Source organism: Anopheles stephensi, chromosome 3 (genome assembly GCF_013141755.1).
Source record: "Anopheles stephensi strain Indian chromosome 3, UCI_ANSTEP_V1.0, whole genome shotgun sequence".
Lineage (NCBI taxonomy): Eukaryota > Metazoa > Arthropoda > Insecta > Diptera > Culicidae > Anopheles > Anopheles stephensi.
The window spans coordinates 53,894,217-53,913,668 of NC_050203.1; the positions used below are offsets into that span (position 1 = coordinate 53,894,217).

The 19,452-nt window shown below is 45.2% G+C and overlaps 2 protein-coding genes across 3 annotated transcripts; one reads left to right on the forward strand and one right to left on the reverse strand.

Annotated features, from left to right (window-relative positions):
* Positions 1-2,871: 2,871 nt before the first annotated feature.
* LOC118513343 (cysteine-rich venom protein-like) lies at positions 2,872-18,167 on the reverse strand. 2 transcript variants are annotated; one of them, XM_036058969.1, is made up of 7 exons: positions 17,472-18,167; positions 10,130-10,289; positions 7,639-7,775; positions 4,923-5,068; positions 4,343-4,543; positions 3,531-3,620; positions 2,872-3,462 (listed from the first exon to the last, which is right to left on the reverse strand). In XM_036058969.1, exons 1-7 carry the CDS (start codon positions 17,511-17,513, stop codon positions 3,300-3,302), a joined length of 939 nt encoding a protein of 312 aa, XP_035914862.1. In that variant the 5' UTR covers positions 17,514-18,167; the 3' UTR covers positions 2,872-3,299. The 2 variants fall into 2 exon arrangements, with proteins under 2 accessions (XP_035914862.1, XP_035914864.1); XM_036058971.1 differs by lacking the exon at positions 17,472-18,167 and adding an exon at positions 12,522-13,174.
* On the forward strand, positions 13,713-17,465 carry LOC118513347 (dynein assembly factor 6, axonemal). Its single transcript, XM_036058976.1, has 3 exons — positions 13,713-13,766; positions 15,270-15,691; positions 15,755-17,465. Exons 2-3 carry the CDS (start codon positions 15,577-15,579, stop codon positions 16,285-16,287), a joined length of 648 nt encoding a protein of 215 aa, XP_035914869.1. The 5' UTR covers positions 13,713-13,766; positions 15,270-15,576; the 3' UTR covers positions 16,288-17,465.
* Positions 18,168-19,452: the final 1,285 nt, after the last annotated feature.

Genomic DNA, 19,452 nt, shown 5'->3' on the forward strand with positions numbered 1-19,452 from the left:
AGAACATACTTCTGACGGTGATCTGAAAAAATCATTCCAATGGAAAATATGGAGACTAAGAGACACCAAGTGTCTCCCCTCAGCAGTGATCTTTATTCAGAATTCAGTGAGCAAGACACACTTGGGTGATCTTTTCCAATCATTTTCACCCGACGAATCAGCGGTAAGGACATTTTGTTTTATTTATTTATTTTTTTATTAATTCCTTGCAACTATTTTAATTTACACGTCGACGCTACGCGAACGCGGAAACGCGAACTTAGACCTCGTTAAATATTACGTACACAACATAATTAGGATCATTTGGTCTAAGGATCTCTTGCTGATGCCGAAATGTTTATAGAGCTAAGTATATTAAGAAAATCCTTACTGCATCTGTAAGAATATATGGATCGCTTCTACACGCACCGGCCATATAACAGCCATGGCTAAGATGTTCAATAAACATGAGTATGTAGCCCATATTCCTGTATTCAAATTCCTGTATCCATATTCCTGTATTCCTGTAGAATTCAAATTAAATTTGGTATCATGTATCGAGGTATCACGGGGTGGCAGCCTTCATACGACAATATGTAATCTCGTCCCCCCAAGCACAGGACTGATCTTCCATCTAAGGATAAAATCAAGTCAAGGAAGCCACAAATAGTAGGCTGCGACCTTTTGAGCTTGTCTTGCCAAAGAAGAGCTAAATTGTCCGTTTTAGTTTTAACTTTATTCGAAATTCTTTCCCCAATTCTCTACATCAATTTCTACTCTAAATTAACTAAAGATTTTCAATATTATTTCGACATTTTGATCGTCCACGGAAATAGTATTTATGCCTCAAAACTGCTCAGAAGTTGAGGAGAACGTTTGGAAATGGTTTACAAGAAAATCAATTTTTTTTTATTCATCTGGAATAACACGGCCGTTCACAGTTCAAACACAGTTTAAAGCAATTTTAAATAAATATAAGCGGATTTTACAAGTCTGAATTTGAGAAATCAAAAATATCTATTTCCGTCGGGGTGAAATGCAAATCGAAGAACAGTAACAACCACTGCATGTAAAATTGGCTGCTTCCTTATTGGCTGCGTTTATATTGGCTAAGTACTTAAAATACTTGGAACATTAGGTGTACCACGTTTAATCTATTATAAATTTTACAAAGCCTTTACAGAGTTGAGAATAAATCTTAGCTAATTATTGAAACGTCCTAAAAAAGTTGTCCAATTTCCAATAGACCAACTGAACACGCCTCATACAAATCAATTATCTATTCTTGATGGGCGAACCCTCTTGGTGATAAACAAGAACAGGTGCGCTGGCAGGAATGTCTCATTGAAATGCTTTTTCCTTCACACACCACAAACCAAGTGGCCAGTCTTACTTTATATCGATACACTGCTTTGCATAAAACATATCAATCCGTTGCTCTTTCTTTTGCCCGATCCGTTCATCTTTCTTTCCCTTACCTTTCCTAGAACCCTTACAAAAACGTGACACGAATCAAGAAATTGATTGACGATTCATTCATAAGTTAAGCTACCGTGATATGAGGAATCGTTCAACCCAATTTCTCTACATCGTATGGTCCTTTTATAATCTATCTAAAATGTCTTTACGAGTTCACCATACCTGTGTCAAGTGCCCTGGAAATGGGAGCAAGAATTGACAAACTTAACAACCAATAAAACGGAAAACAAAGCCAAGTGATACCTCTCTCTCGAGATCTAACGACCTCGTGATATTCCCAGCCAGCGAACGGATTGGCACCCAATTCTGGTCAGGTGGTGGTTCGCTGCGTGGCTCATCCTCGCTCCACAATCGAACAACCCACCAACCGGACCGGATCGAGCGCGTAATGAATTCTGATTATGTTTTGTGAATTCTTAAATTACCCACCCGTTTAAAGAATGGTGAGAAAACCACATTTCCATACACACCCGCCCGTGGCGGCTTCCTCTGCACCGTGTTCCGTGTCACTTGAGTCGGCTCGGGGCAAACCCTTTACCGTGTTTCGCATGAGCGATTTTACACGTCTTTTTTCCTTCTGCTGCTGGTTCCGTCCGTTCTGGTATCGGTTCTGATAGCTTTCCATTCCTTCATGACTTCATTACGAACGCATGCGGTACTGCAGGTAGTGATGAAGGAAGATGACACACACACTGGTGGACCGGTGGAAAAATGCATCGAGAGGTGGAGAAGGGATGTTCCGTGGCCGTGGAACCGAAACACAATACAAGGTCAGTGTACGATAGAAGCCATCCGACGGAAGGGTCATAAATCGAGGCTACGTTTCTTGGGATCGGGGGAGCAGTGCGGGTCGGTTAAGGGTCAAACGGAGGTGGGCAAAGAGAGAATTTAGTTAACAAAAACAGAAACAAATAGTTTTTCAAATTTTACTATGGTTGTAATATTAAATATTTCGTTAATTGAAAATCTTTCATGTAATGGGTTTTGAGTCAAAATTTTACACCATCAGTAAGATCTCTAGGGAGATCGCACACAACATAAGGTCAACAATTTACCGCTCACCCATCATCCTCCCACCATGCTGGTGTCCCCGTTTTTCCAGTACAGTCATGAGAGAGCGTCACTAAAACGTGCCACCGTGCAACGACATCCATCACCCTATAAACAACATAACACCATGCGCCACGCTGTACCACCATCGTACCGACCCCCCATGTACTTTTGATTCATTTGCCGATACTCACCTCACCATGCTTAGCATCATCACCGGAAGCTGACGTGACGGAGCTCCCATACGCACGTGAGTGACCGTTCACTCTCGATTCGGATTGAAACGAGCTCCACGCGCGTTAACGGAGCATTTCGGTTGTTTTTTTTAGAGCCATTTTCGGACGCTGAATTCGATTGGAGGAGGAGAATGAACCACGGCACGTGCTTTTGGATTGAGGAAATTTAATCCATCCTTCCACCCTCTATTTACATCACAAAACCGAACCTACCAAACAGTAATTTTTGTTGACTATTTAATTCTTCACCCTCTCTTTCCTTTTACAGTGTTTATCATAGTAGCTAGTTCCAAAACGGTGTTTTTTTTTTAACTTCTTCCTAGATAAATCCCTATTTCCCAAACCCAACGCTCCTAAAATGTCCCCATCACATTGAGCTTCCGTCGGATAATCGTACAGCTAGAACCTAACCTCTAAAAAAAAACGATGAACCCCCTAAAACAGATAAAAACCCCCGTCAGGGATATCCTAGTGCGATGTGAAATGAAAGTGAAATGGCTTAATGGCACTGGCCTAGAAGTACCCAGAAGTTGCCGCGATGCTAGTCACATCACATCAGTCGTGTATCTTCCCGTGGCAGGTGCACGTAGCCGCACAGTTTCGCTGACGTTCCAGTCCCTCCGAGGTGGCCGTATTGCACAGCCAGCCGGGCCACGTGCGGTAAAGATCGCGACAGTTCGCCCACAGGTCCGCGGTATTGCACGAGTTGGTGCAGAGTCTATTGGAAGCAGAGAGAAGATACGGTCAGTAGTGCCCTCCATCATCTGGCCAAACGCATCCACTTACCTTATTTTACGGGAAAGGCAGTTCGGCTGGCAGGAACCACAGGGCCGACCACGTTTGTAGGGAAGACCCAGTTTCTCCTCATGATTTCCGCTGAAAGACAACGATCGTTTATGAAAGCGAAATTAAACTTTAAACAGCCCGGCATCGTTCGTTATGGTGCGCCAAGTGGCCGGTTACGCTATTTTAACAAACAAACAAACACATAACACTTCAGTTCATTCCATCGCTTTCCAATTAATTATTTGGATAGCAAGGCGCCAAACTTTCGCTGCGCGGGTTTGGTTTTTTGAACACTGAACTGTTCAATTCTATTAGGCACGGCTCGCCTGGAGGTCTCTGTTTGAAGTTCCCTTTTGGAAACCTCCACAAAACCACATCGTGATCTGCGTTGAAAGAAAGCATTTGCACACCTTCGCAAACCGATTTAATCCATCCATCAACGTCACACCACTGAGCTGCGACATGCCACACAGCGGACAGGGAGAAACTAGACATTACCCAACGAAAGTGAACCCGATCCACAAACGTACGAATCAGGACACTCAAACTAGTGCAAGGACACACGTCCAAACTGTATTCTGCACTGACGCCCACCGCGTAAAGATCGCTTAATTAGTACATGCATGCCGCCATGTCTGGCGCAAAATCCACCACCATATATAAACGCGCTCCAGTTTCGCTGCGCCAAATCCATCTGCGCTTGCAGATGCTGCGTACCACACACGACCATAAAATATGTCTTGCGTTAGCGTTCTGGCCACTCGTCACTTCCTCTTCCTGGCTGGCTTCCGATCGTAGCGCTAATTACTCACATGGGACAGTAGTTGCAGACGTAGTTGTAGAACGGTTTCCCTCGTGGACCACCCTTCGGACACTTCGTCAACCCGCAGCCGACCTTGTGCGTGGCGGCCCACACCATCTGCGTGTAGTGGCCGACACTGTCGAGAACGTTTCTGCTGGAACCGTACGTAAAGTTCTGTCGCTCCAAAAACCACGTCCGTAGTGCGAACATCCTAAACGCGGAATGGGGCCAACCCAACGGAGAAAGAAGGAGAAATTAAGAGCTGAAAGCAAAAACCTCGCCTCAAACCCTAGAAGGCGACGTTTCTTAGTGTGAAATCGATCAAAATCAAAACGCGAGTCGAAGTAGGCGCGCCAGATCAGGCAAACAACCACTTCTCGTCACGAGTTGATGCTCAGTCGAGTTGATGCGTTGCCGTGGAAACCCACGCCATGATTTGGCGAGATCTTCTTTGTTGGAGAGTGTCATCCACCTTCCAAGTCGTAGTGAAATTGACCGAGGAGGTCATACCGTTGACAGAGTGTTTGGCTACTTCCCTGATGCCACTGTTGGTTCGCTATCCTTCGAAAATGTGCGAGGACCTCACTTACCACGGTACGCGATGCGTCGAGACGAAGATGTTCTGGCCGCAGGCACCAAAGTTGTCGATCCACCGTCCCTTCGGTGTATCGTGCGTCAGCACGCGGCACTGATTTGCCCATTTCTGTGCCGATCGGGCCGCTCCGTGGTGCCATTTCTGTCCAAGCGTTGGAGAGAAAGAGAGAGAAAGAGAGAGACATGAGACACCGGAAACTGGGGACGGGCAGGGGAAGCGATCGGAAAGGGAACCGTTTAATACTATCTCAGGTATCGATGCGCGATCTGATCGGAAGTTGCTGTCGATTGTCGATCGTAAATTCGTCTAGTTTATGGCGGCCGGTGCGTTCTACAGTGGTCGCAGATTAAATAAACACTGCCTAATGAATGAGATCATCGGTTGATGAGTTTTATTAGTTTACGCCTTGCCTTCGCCGGTGTTGGAGTTGGAAGATTGAAGCCGCTCACCACGGGAAAGATAGCGTGAACCGGCACTCATTTGCATGCAAATCAGTTACCACGTTCCGTCTGCCCTGTTCGTTCCGTCGGATATTTAAGCTCTCGGTGAAGCTGCGCTGGGAAGAATAGAGAGAAGGAACCGATCGGCGTAGCTGCTTCTACGTTCGTTCGCACCAAAAGTAACACCTGGACCACGAACGCCCCCCATCGACGAACATCTCAATGAATGAGGGCTTCTCCAAAGAGAACCGATTGCCCGAAAGGCAAAAGTGTCAATAAATAATAAGTTCCTGCTCGGTATTTTGTCATCTCTGATCGCCGATCCGCTGCACATTGTACGCTAACAGCGCCCGGTACAACGAACACTACATAACCTTAAACCGACCGAACCGAAAGATGCACACAAGATCAAAGCGGAGTCCGGAACCGAACTCGTTAGGCGGCTATTACAAGCGCACGTGAGACCACGGTCAATAAATCAGCCCCGGGTTCCAAATTGAATGGGCTGTCGGCTTATTTTGGCTACAGCTGTCCACCAACGCGTGTGATCAGCGGTGGTGATCGTTCGTTGTTCTCTCGCCACATGCACATCCCAGGGAGGAATGCCACCATTTCGGACGGTGCGAACTGCACTTTGGTTTCGTCTTCGGTAGAAGGTGTGAAGCATTTATCTGTCCACTTCGTCCCGGAAACCCGTTCCGCGTGGACCGTTGATTGATCCGGCCTAATGCGATTAAGGTGGGCCGTGTGATGGCCGGTGCTCACCTTGTGTTAGCTAAGCGTGTTCGCAAGGTGTTTGCCCGCTAAAGCAACCCGGCCCCGGGTTCGGGAGGAAAAATTAAGCAATCACAATAAATTTGCCAACCGCGAAAACGACGTACTTACGGCATTATCGACCACGAACGAACTGTTTGGTGTGTTAACCGTCCGTACGATTGAAGTGTCTCGCAACGGATTGGAGGTCCGAAAAGTCGAAAATCTGTTGTCACATACGGATTTGCATATTAATGACTCGGTTATGATGCTCGGCTAAAGCTTAGGTCCACAATGCCGAGGATCACCTCGTCTCTGATGGCTTTGCCTTGCTGACCGACGGCGAGGACATTGCGGGTTTGCGCTTGTTAGGACAAAATACACCCCGTGCAGAGGCGGACCCGCGCTTGTCCAAGCACCTTTGCTTCGATCGATCGATTTTGTGCGGCAATAGATAGCTACATCGAAACGCGCTTCCACGGTGCAGCAACAACACGGCTCGTCTAAATCATTTCTAATTCGGTCCCGTACACCCCTTATATGGTGCGGAACGCTTCCGTGCGGCCAAAGCATTAGCCGTGGTGGTGTCGGTGGAAGATAAATTTCTCTCCTATTTAAATTAACTTCCAATATTTCATCGGCCCGTGACATCTGGGACAACCGGCAATCGCAACCTATACACGCACAAAAAAACCGTTTCTCCGGCCAGGTTGCCATTTCAGTTTAAATGTTGCTCGTTTGTCACCCAACGACATGTTTAGGATTATTACAATACAATTTTCATAAACATAACCATTATGCCCTTTTTGCCAACTGTCCGACATGGGAACCATACGAATAAACCACCGAATGAATATCCATAATCCTCGCACCGTTTAACAAAGCAGTGGCGGATTACCGTTTTCGATCGATCGTATATCACCCGCTAATGATCGTGTCGAATAGTACCTTCGCCCTGCCGCTAAACTCTACCTTCGCCAAGTCATCTTATTTACGATACGCAGTTTTCGTTTCGGTTTCCTTTATAGAAATACAATAACCGTTAAGTTGGCGCCACTTAAGACGGGCAGCGTGGTTCCACCAAAGTGTCTGCAACTGTAGGGGGGTTTCGCTTCTAACAGCAATTTAGTACAATGTTCTAAAAATCCTCTAAAGCTCTCTCTGTCTCTCTCGATTGCGAACGGGAAAACTATTTAGGTTGTCCAAACACATTCCGCACGATTCGACAACTTCGTGCAAATCGTTAACAAAATCCCAGATCATATTCTGATCTGCACCATTAAACTAATTTATTAACCTCAACGATCGCGAGTGGGGTTGATGAAGGAATTGATGGAATCTCTCTCTTAAACGATGTACATGGAAACCGTGTTTCCTTGCCCCGTTGAATCAGCTCCAATAATCGAGGTCAGCGGCTATATTATTCTTGTCCGCAACAGACATCTTGGTGACAAGAAGCTTGGTCGTTCTTCGCACCGCAACGTGCGAATCCCAAACCCCCCGGTACGCATTACTCACCATGTTTAGCATATTCGCCGCCGGTGGTACCACCTTGGTGCGGTACGAGTCGTGCAGCATCACGATCCGTCGCTGGACTTTGCGCAATCGCGGCGAAATTGCCTTCGTCGGCACCTTGTCTCCATACAGTCTAGGCACTAGCATTGGCCGGGATGCCGTCAGTGGACCGGTTTATGTGTGATGCATGCCATCGTGTGTGTATGTGTTTATGTATGAAGTGGCAAAGTATGGGATGGGGTGATCGTCGTGACAGTGGAAAGTGTGAATGAAGAAATTATTTCCCATCCACACACACACACACACACACACACACACACAAGCCCCCCGGGGATGTTCCGGGGTTTGCCACCATGTGCAGATGGATGATGAGCATTTGTTTTGGTATTTTCGGGCGTGCGAGTGTTTTGCCAGCATGACAGCATGGTTGTCGGCAGCATCAACGTTTCAAACCGGGTACAGTGCGTTGAAGCAAAAAAAAAGGAGCGTGGAAAAGAAGGAGAAATAAATAAAATTGAAATGGTAAAATGCTAATCGAAACGATATAAAGAAACAGACAAGACAAGAGCACGCACGATCTGGAGAACGCATGAATTGAATTTCAATTTCTTTTTTCGCTAAATTCCAGAATAACAAGCAAAGGTGTATTAGAATTGTGGATCGAGTACCTTTGTAGCAAACGATCTAGAATAGCGTGACCATTCAAGCGAATGGAGCAGAAAACTAGGCATAAAAAATTGCGGTAACACTCTTAGGCTCTAATTTACACTTCACATACACTTGATCGCACGATCACTTTTAGTACATATATTAATCAATAGTGGAAAATTCCCGTGGTATCTTAAGTAGTACTCTCTCTCTCTCTCTCTTTCTCTCTCTCTTTGCCGTGAGTAAAACTCCAAGGAGGTTAGTTTAGTGCATCACTTTTTAATTAACCTTCCAGTGAGTTGAAGATTCAAATCCTAGCAGCCTCTGGACTCTTCAACTCTGATTCACTTCACTCATCTATATTACAGAATCACATGGAACTCGTTGCAGTCGCTGAATGATTCAAAGAAGAACGGTGAAAATAATCTCCAACAGCACCGACAATGTTTGTTAGTTATGTTCAAACCTGCTCTACCGAACATGGTATCCGGTTGTCAAACTGACGTCCTATACACCGACTTCAGTACTGCCTTTGACAGTGTTCCTCTCGATCTGCTGATTACCAAACTCGAAAGACTTGGTATCGGGGGTCGATTACTGTCCTGGCTGAAGACTTACCTGTTTTCGAGATCGTATAGAGTTAGAGTGTCGCCTTGTCTGTCCGACTCTTTCGTAGGTCCCTCGGGTGTTCCCTAATGACTGTGTTTCCATCCTCCCCGCCGAAGGTTTTCTGTTTTACGCAGATGATCTCAAGATCTTCCTTCCTGTGTCCTCATCTTCTGACTGTTGTCTTCTCCAATCTGTACTTAATTCCTTCTCTGTTTGGTGTCGCAAAAATGGCTTACTCCTGTCACTCGATAAGTGATCTTGTGTGATCTCGTTTTCCCGATCCCTTGCGATTCCATTTAGCCCCACTCTCTGTGATACAATTGTAAGTCGTGTATCCTCTGCAAAGGCTATCTTGGTGTATCTAGGGCTCGACGAGAGTTCCCACGTTGATTATATTATCAGCAAGGCTAACAAATCACTGGGTCTGATTATTAGGCTATCGTCCAAAATCCGCGATCCCCTCTGCTTCAAGTCCCTGTACTGCTGTTGGGTGCGTTCCTCCTTGGAATACGGTCTCCCCCAGGCTCTACTGCGATGGCCAGAGTGTTCAGCGCAAACTCACTCGTGTAGCTGTTTGGCGCTTTCTTACCGATTACTATCTTGTTCTCCCTCCGTATCCTGTCCGCTGCCGTCTTCTTGGGCTAGAAACCATTGAGGAAAGGCATTTCCATATCCGTGCAAGCTTCATTGCAGGTGTCCTGTTAAATGAACTTGATGTCCTTTCTCTCCTGTCTGCCATCCCTCTTTATGCTCCTTCCCGTCACCTCCACGATAGACTTCCCCTTTACATCCTTAACGATCCTCTACTCCAAGCTCTATCGGCTTTTAATGAATGCTATCACCTGCTCGACTATAATGTCCCTCTGTCTCGTTTTCGTGGAGCCTCTTTCCTTGCCACCTAATCCTGCTGTCATCCTCGCTATTCCTTTAAGTTAACACCTTAATGAAAAGGCATTTAAAATGCTGTTAACTTGTTCTGTGTTTAATTAAATGCTGCAATAGATACTTAGTTTCAGATACCGTAATATATGTATTAAAAATGATGGCAGTTTAAACTTGAGTTACAGACGATCTTTCAATAGTCCTAATCGATAGAGAACTCCTATGTGAAGTTGGAGATCCAACTTCTCGTATCTCCAGGATAATCTCAGGATGTTAGCAAAAACTTTAGCTCCATTTGCAAACCAATCCAAACAAAAAATGAGATACAGCACACACGGTTCACACTAACACTAACCTCTGTCATAACGCCAACCGTCGGACAGCTCGAACCAAACACCAAACAGCAACACGAGCAGCAACAAACCGCTGGCAGGACGCACCATTTTTGGCCACCGGACGATCATCGGTACTGCTGTGTCGTGTCGTGCTAACTCCCAGGAAGCCGATCTGTTGATCTGAAACGATAACGACGGAAAAAAATAAAGCATACAGTCTTCTCTCACCTATAGATGCTGGAAGGCGCAACACCCAGACACCTTCCGGCCGAAAAAAAAACTTGAAGCAGCAACTTGATTTGAGGAGGGGATCAGGGGGGCTGCTTACCGAAGACACCCATAGGGAAAAACGGTAATCGTGATCATGTTTGCGATTAACGAAACGATCTGTTCCACTTGCGTCAAGCCTAACACAGAACAGATCAAGATCGAGAACCGAGTTCACGCAAAGTCGGAGGTGTGCGTGATTGGTGATTTTTTGCTTTGCTTAGGAATTTCTTCTCCAGCTTTAGCTCGATTTGTGTTCCTTGTTAAAGGGACTTTCGAGAGTTTCGCTCTCTATACCATCCGATCCAGTTATCGATCATACAAACCACTCAACGCGGTGGTTGAGGAAAAGGAAAACCGTCTCGCTTGACTAGAATAGTGTCGGGAAAGGATTGAAGATCGCCGCTCGGTCACGGTCCGGGCTTGCGAAAAACAAAAACAAAACAGATGGTCGTGTGAGAAGACACAAGATTTTTGTACCGGTACTGGCCAATCTGTCATCTCGTGTGGCGGAAATTTTTGGCGGGCGAGAAACATCTACCGGTGAGCTGGCCTTGTGGGAGTTGAATTATTGGCTCGATAGCGTTCGCACACGCACTGCCGAACATGGCAGTGGATGGATGGCCTGGATGATGATGCTGTACGGTTAGTGTTCAGGGTTTTCATCACTAAGGTTAGACGCGAGTGTTTACGAGCATCAATGTGCATGTTGTTCGTTCCACCTCATTTCGCATGTTTTGCGAATTTGTCGGTGCGTCGCGCGCGTTTGATTTTGTTGCAATAAATTCCACCCGAGCTCTCGAGGACGGGAGAGGGGGGGGCGCGCGCGTCTTTTTCGAACGATGTTCCGCTCACGCCGCCTGCTAGATGATCTGTTGACGGTTCCATCTCATCGTTCCGAAATGTTTGTACCTTGTGTTTACCTCACTCCACCACCAATTTCGCACGAATCAAACAGAATGCTAAACGGCTTGCATCGGTTGTGACTCGTGTGAACGCCACGCTTTAAAAAAAGTGGCCAGCCACGCTAAGCCGATCGAAACACGATCAAACGGCTTTAGCACACCGGCTCAATCAGCACGCTCAAACACCCGCCAACCAGTGCTAACAGATCGTAAAAATTGGAGCATTAAAATGCTATCAAAGCAAAGCCTAGCGGATTTGCTGCGAGCGGACAAAGCGTAAAACGACACGACGTAAAAGGATACCGTCGGTCGATTTTTCCCGTTTTATTGTTATTGTATGCCAAGATTGTGCTGGGTGGGATTTCGGTTTCACTCCTAGAAGCTTTCCTTTTTGTTCCGTCCGCCGGAGATGAACATATAATGCTGGTCCAATGATCGGTGAATAAAATACGCCCCAGAAGATCATCACCATGGCTTATATCCATGTGTGTGTGCTCGTACCGGGCACGACCCAATCTGGAAAACGATAAATTACTTTTACGACTAATTAAGATATATTCCCCGCCATCATCATCAATCTAAACACGCGTGCAAACGGTACAGCGACCCGTTGCTGAAAGATCACCACCGTAAGCTTCACCGTTGGCTGTGTTCAAATCGCAAACAAAACACGGCGTTTTGGGGTTCTCCCCCCTTGAAACAGACATCCTTGATCTGCGCGGCAATTACGCAGAAAAACGGCCGAATCTTCAAGTCAAGTGTCACGGTGGTGGGTGGGTGCGCCACCATCTGCGGTGAAGCCGTGATAATAAATTTCGGCCACACTCACGCGTATTAATAATTAAGTCGTTAAATCTCGTTCGAATGCAGTCGTGTGTTTGGGCATGCACATTATGGTTTCCTTTTGACCCGCGCACGCTTTCACTAGCTTCACGCGGAAGCAGGCCGTGTCAGTGTCGACCAAAAGTAAAGTAAAAAAGGGGGGGGGGGGGAGGAACTTCAAATTGTGCCAAAAATCGCACCCACTGGCCGAGAACACAAGGAAGCTGGTGTTTTGGGGCGCGTTGAGTGATGCAACAGATATACGGAGACGAGGTGGCCAGTGACAGTGGTCAGTGTTTTCTGCACGGTTTTTTGCACGGTCCGCAAGGCCACACACGCTGTCCGCACTAAGTTCCGCTTGCGATGGACAAAGCTCTGAGCTCTAGTTGACACATTGTTACAGCGAAAGGAAACTTACCCTTAAATGGATAATGATGATAACTAAAGCAGCTGATCACTTAGCAAATTCGTCAAACGCTCTCCTCTAAATATCACAACTCTTTCGATTTTTTGTTCCCGCCACGCAAGGAACCTCTAAAGTAGCTTTCAAGTAGCGTTCACACTTCACCAGACATCCGTCCAGACAGCCACACACCAACGGAACACGATCGCCGATTACCGCTCCATTCATACGGCAGCCTTTCCCAGCTGAGCTGACTCACTCACCCGCCACCACACGCACTAATATCACCAATCGTTTCCACCGTATCAAATGATCAGATTACCAAAAACGCATTAAAGCACGCTCGCGATCTCACCCTCACGCACGCCACCGGATGATGCCAGGCTGCCTGCCTGCCGGTTTTCGATGACCAGACGATCAGACGACGCACGCACGTCCGGACCGGCTGCCGTCGAAGAGTGGACTGATTTAAATGTGAGAGATCAGACCGGCGCACACAAAAAAAAACTCATCTCACAGATTCGCGATACCGCACCACCGCCGACGGTTCGAACGACAATCAAACGGCATGGGCGAAACGAAAGCAAGAAGTTAGGACAGAGCGCGTAACCAAATACACACACACGCACACACACACATGGGGACAGATTATGATTTTTGTGTTCCACCCTCGTCGTGACACAGGTAAGCGAGCACACGCCGCTGATAACTACCACTGCCGGGGAGACGGATGGCGCGAAAGCATCTGGGGGTTGGGGGTTGGTGGGTGGTTAGTAGCGAATGGAGCGAAGAAAACAATACAGAAGCCGACCGTACGCAGAAGGGGGTGGCTGGCCATTTTAGAACTAGCATGGAGCAGGTTTAGTACAGTAATGCGCTTGGAAGTAAGCGCAGAACGTGAGGACGTGAAGTATTTTGCTTACTTTACTCCACTTCACGACCCATTGCATCGTGTTTTAGTTTTGTGTGTTTTTTATGTCTTCCTTAACAAACGATAAAACTCCCAATATGTTTCCAACTCCACGGTATCCATTAACTGAACGTGGATCGTACTGCTCGCACGACTCACAGCACCGAAGAGCGGTTCGTTCGTGATCGATCCCCGTTAAAATTGCGAATGAATGCTCACCATCCATTTGAAACGTTTCAGGTGGGCGAACGCAGCAGCACAGGCAGCAAGTGTTTGGGGTTTTACGGAAGAAAGATCCACCGTTTGTCGTGCGGTTCTGAAGAGCTGAAGAGCTGGGATAGTGTTTTTTGGTGTGTGTGGAGCGTAGTTTTAGAATATGTATGGATGACGATCGGCAGCATGAGCTTTGATGCTATGATCTTTACAGTCTTAGAAAACGATTACAGCACTGAGGGAGACTGTAGCTTACTCTTAGACGCAAGCTATGAAGAGACTGATTTGAATCCATTTTCAACTGAATGCCCTATAGTCTAGCATGATCATCTAACTCTCCAAGGCGATCCCAAAGCTCATCAGTTGCAAACAGTTGTACATGTTATGTGTAGTAAAGATCGTACAACGTTAACTAAGCAACAGAACATCAGCTTAGTTTGATATACTCTAGAGATAAAGTCTAGAGCAGCTGTGCTTGAGTTCCACATAGGAGTGTCTTAGGACATCTTCGCTACAATTGAAGGATGGAACGCGATTCTCCATTTCTCACACAGATTCTTATCACACCTACATTTTGGCCTACAAAAAACAAAATCTCGACATCTACACAAAATTACCTTGGGGACTGAAAATGGAACATGGACGCCTGATGTGCAATCTTCTTCTCCTTCCTTTACACTAACAACCTCGAGGTCTCGGCCTGCCATTTATGGTTTTCTGTGACTTGAATTTACTCGTAGTAAAGTAGTCAATCTTACGTACGGGGAGGCGGTCTGGATGGGATTTGAACCCCGGTTCTGCCGTGTGAAGACAGGCGTCGCTGAGGCCTCGACCACCGGGCCGAAACCAATGTGAAATACTTGGGAATAAACTTTAATAGCGGCCATGTGATTTTTGGACGGCCAAGTGGGAGGAAATGCGACAGGGGTGCCGGACTTCATACGGCAGGACAGGGCTTCAAATCCCATCTGCGACGGTCGTCCAAATCCAAGACTAAATAATCATAGCTTAAAGGAAAGATACCGAAGGCTGGATCTGGGTTCAAATCGCATGCCGATCGTTCCACCGTAGTGAGATCTAATTATCCAACTGGGTGGCATCATTTAGACTAGTAAGCCACTCCTAATGACCTAAAAGGCAAGAATAGAGAGAGAGCGAGTTTTCCCAATGAATGTTCATTTCGAATTCAATAAACTAAAATTATATTTTAAATATCTATCTTTAGCTATTTATACGAATACCCGACGATTTTATTCACTCACTCACTCACTTCTAGCAAACGTCTAATAAGGGAAACATTCGGAAATCCGAAACTTTGAACACCGAGACTTTATCGTCTGGATTCGTTAAAACGACGAACATCATCCTGGACATGGAAGGACACTGTTGTTGTCCATGTCTAGGACGGGGACGTTCAAGTCAATAGTTTCAACTGCCATCAGCAGTAGTCGCAAGAATTTGTAATGCAAACGCCTTTCGGATGTCCTAATCAATCCATGAAGTAAAAGAACTAGTTAAGTAAATGTCGTAAGGTTGGTCGGAAGCGAATGGCAATATTTTTGTAGAACACTGTGTCCAGTAAATTTTGAAAAAAATGAAAAAAATATAATCCAAAACTAACTAATACCGCTTTTCTAAAGCTATTCAATATTCAACAAATGCATTAGCCTGATTTTGTACCAGAATTAGACAAAAAGGTAAACTCCTTTTGTACACAGCACGCATGCGTTTTGAAACCGAAACCTTCCAAGCAGCTAAAGTCCACCATTTCGGCTACCATGGTAACTCACACCTTGTTTACTATGCATCCAGCAGCACGCCGCTTATCGACTTATTTCATCGATAGTGCCCCATCATCGCAGTCACCATAACTAACTAACGTTCTTGCTGAAATAACCGTCCTCCATAAATTCTGTGCGTGACTATATTTCTAAACTCTCGCCCGAAATGTCCCTGTTGGGTAGTGAGAATATTAAACTGCTGCAAAAGCTGTTCAAGGCAAGCGAAGACGATTCCTCGTCGGATGAAAACGAACCTGCACAAGACACCGTCCAACAGTTCGGTACGTAATTGCATCCACAGCGCAAAGCACGGACACACGTTAAGTGACACCCTTGTTTTCCAGGACCTGGCGATATTGGAGAGCCGGCTACGGTAAAGCCGAAACGGAAACCCCCGACCGATCCGACGGAACACGTGAAACCTTGCACCTATGCACCACTCGAACCACACCACTCCCATCCGGAAGCGGAACAGCAACCCAACACACTCGAGGAATGGGAAGCGCAGCAATTGCAACAGGACCGTACCTTGTTCGATTCCCGCAAACAGCCAGACTACCGGATCTCGTACCGTCAAACGGTCGCAACAGAGGATATCTATCTGCAGATGAACTGTAAAACGCCAGCAACGGCCAGCTGCGAGAAGATGATACTGGAGGTGTTTCTTACCGGTGAGGATGATTCCGTGGGCATCCATCAGATCGAGCTCGAGGTGAAGGATCGACGGGTGATTGTTGGATCGCCCAAGCATCGGCTCGATCTTTGCCTGCCGCACCGGATCAATCCGGACAAGGGTAATGCGGCCTGGCTGTCGGATCAGAAAACGCTTCGCCTTACGCTAACGATGGTGCGTGAGCTGGATTTCGTTAATTTTTAAAAGAGAAGGCAAGCCAACAGGACTGATGAAAGGGGGAGATGAATAAAGTGGCAACAATTTATAGAAAATGTGTAAAACGATCAACGGTTCCCCACACATTTTATGCACACTTTATGCATTTTAATTGTGCACCGAAGGTTGGTGAATCGGAACGTACTTTCATTTCCTCAAATTACCACCCATCAAGTTGTGACTTCATTGCTCTGTGAGCTGTTGGACAAGTTAACTAAAGTTCACAGAATATTACAACAGAGAACAATCAGAAATTGTAAAGCTCGAACAACAGAAAGCAGGCATTACTTACAGGCTAATTTTTATTGCTACCTTCCTCCGGAGTTGTCCTACTGATCTGTTAGTACATATTTTCTTTAAGTCGTTCCTGTTTTTCAACCCTTTCAACATACTTTATCACAAAAATATTATAACAAAAGGGCTGCCAATCGGTCTAAATCGTGTTGATCGGCTGCGGTGAGATGTTAAAATCGGTGATCATTTCATCGGGAATGTTGTAGTCTGTTTCGCAATATTTTTTTGTATTTGCCAGGTACTACTTGACTAAAGTAACTCCAATACCTAGGTTCAACAAGCGGTTTCGGGATAGATTTTAGGCCGCATGGTGTTGGGGAAATAAGGATTTCAGCAAAAAAAAATGAATTAATGCATCCCAAGATAATATATTGGGAGATTGTTATACTATGAAAGAGCAATTTTGCTTTTTTTTAATTCAATAATAAATGGCCTTCCGTATAACTTGTCCTTCATTGAGAAGACATATTGAAATTCAAAATGCCACACACTCATCATGGCGCAAAACTTTGGTCGGCGAAGCATAGGCAAGATCTTTGAAAATAGCTTTATTAGCTAGAAATCTTAGTAAATTCATTTTAAAGCGGCAAGAGAAATGTCCATAATGTTTCATTATTGTTTTAAATTATCTCCTAGGCCTCAGAGAGGTTTAAAAAAGGTAAAATATCTTTAAAAATATGGCTTTTGATGGAATAGAAACAGAAACATCATACGACAAGATCGCCTTGCATGCCCCCACTGGCAACCAGAAGGCGCGCACCACGCAACCGTAATTGCCTCAGCCCTTATATGTATATAAGCATATAATTCAATTACATTGTGCCATCAGCAAACTGGTAACTGTGGCAACCGAGATCCATTTCGTTGCGGTTGCCTACCTTTGCAAATCGTGCATCTGCTGCTGCGTCGGTAATGCACATTGTGACTGTTGTCCTGCTTTCTTTGTTCTCATCCAACGCCAACTTTGACTACGTCGTCCAGAACCACGGGACAGCAGTAAATACTTGAATACGTCCAATCTGCAAATGGAAATGACTTAATTTGAGACGATGAATTATTATGATGCGACCATTAACAGTATCTGCGTATAATTATGGGCACAGGAAGGTAATATATATATGGATAGAGGGCGCACTATAGAAATTAAAGTGATCTGTTCTCATTATCTTCGCACAATTCATGCCACTTCCCTGTAATAAATCAATTCGCACAACACATTCGGCCGCTGTTGTTTTGCTAACTTGTTTAAATTATTTTATTAATAATTTTATATATAAATACACTGTTGTTGTTTTTTTTTTTGTTTTGCTTTTTTTTCAATAATAGACTAATTTTTTTTCGATTTACGTTACGCATCGTCCCAAGCGCGACAAAACTCGGGATAATGTTGTGGTGAGTGTGTATTTTCCCGCTTTCTCTTATGTCTGATTTTCATTCGCAGTTTCCCTCCCCATCACTTATCTCTCTAAACCGGGGTTCAATGTACCCTCCTCTTCCTCCTCCTCCTCCTTCCTCTCTTCTCTGCTCCAGTATCCTTTTTCTTTGAACTATTCACACTCTCTTTACCTTTCTTTTGTTGTTGTTTTTGTTCCTAATCTATACGACGAGTGTATGTCTGTGTATTTGTTTTGTTTGTTTGTTTTTTCCTCTTTTTCTTTTTGTCTCTTTATATTTATGTACTTTTTTGTTTTGTCTTACTTACATTAAACGTTGCATTTTCTCCAACCTCCGGGCGGTTCGTTCCTTTCGCACTGATCTGTCACAATCAAATCACATTCAAAAGCACGCGATCATCATCGCACCACGCGCCACATGCAGCACACCACACACCACACTTCTATTCGTTCGTGAAGAAGAAAGAACTTTTCCTCTTCCCACCTTTCCCGCTTCAACATTCACTCGTTTCCACCCTTCCTTCCATCTTGTTGGTCTTGATCCTGTTTCCCTGCGAACAGAGTTCTTTACCACACTAACACAGACATTATACGTTGCCTTGCTGCTGCTGTCTCGGAAGTGTGTATGATTGATGATGATGTGTGTGTGTGTTTGGAGGGGGGCTTACTTATAAGTAGAGTCCTTTTTGTTGCCTTCCTCGTCCGTGTTGCTCCTTCTCATGTAAGCTTTTCGCCATTTTTTTTTTCGAAACCGCTCTTGTCTCCGAATTTCCCGGCCCGGCATTACCTTCCTTAATCCATTTTCTATGTACAGAATTGTCAACACAAAACAAAAACCGAAACGACGTTATATAAAACTATTTATCCGTTGCATTAGTTCACCGTATCGATCACTTCGCTTCCTTCCTTCGCTTGCCTACTGTACTGCACCTTCCAGAAGACCAGCCCTGTCTGTCTTGTGCCCATTATTGTGTGTGTAGCACATCCGAATGCCACATCCGCGTCGTGTTTAATGCTCTGTTGCCTGGGTGCCTCAACAATTCTTACACATCTACTTGCTATCTGGAATCTATCAAAGTGGAGCGGCTATATGCAATGCGAAGGGGAGAGAATAAGTGAGTGTTGGTAGTAAACTGGGTTTGCTTAAAGCGAACACAAGGTGCGTGTACTATTTTCTGTTTGGTTGTTTTTAAGTATATTAATTGATTTTTTTTTTTTTTTGTTGTTGCTCTGTTCATGTTTTGCAGCTGTTGGGATTATAGATATTGGTTTTTTTCTGCCTAACTCTTTTCACACGCCGGGGCTGCAGCTATGTACAAAAAGCCATCGGTTTCTTCTAGTTATGTGTTTTCCCATTTTTTAAAAACAAACACCGTGGGTATACTACATTCAGTCAAAGTACTAGAAGAGATGGACCTCCATGGACGAACCAACCAATGGACGCGAACGCGAACGGGGGAAAAAC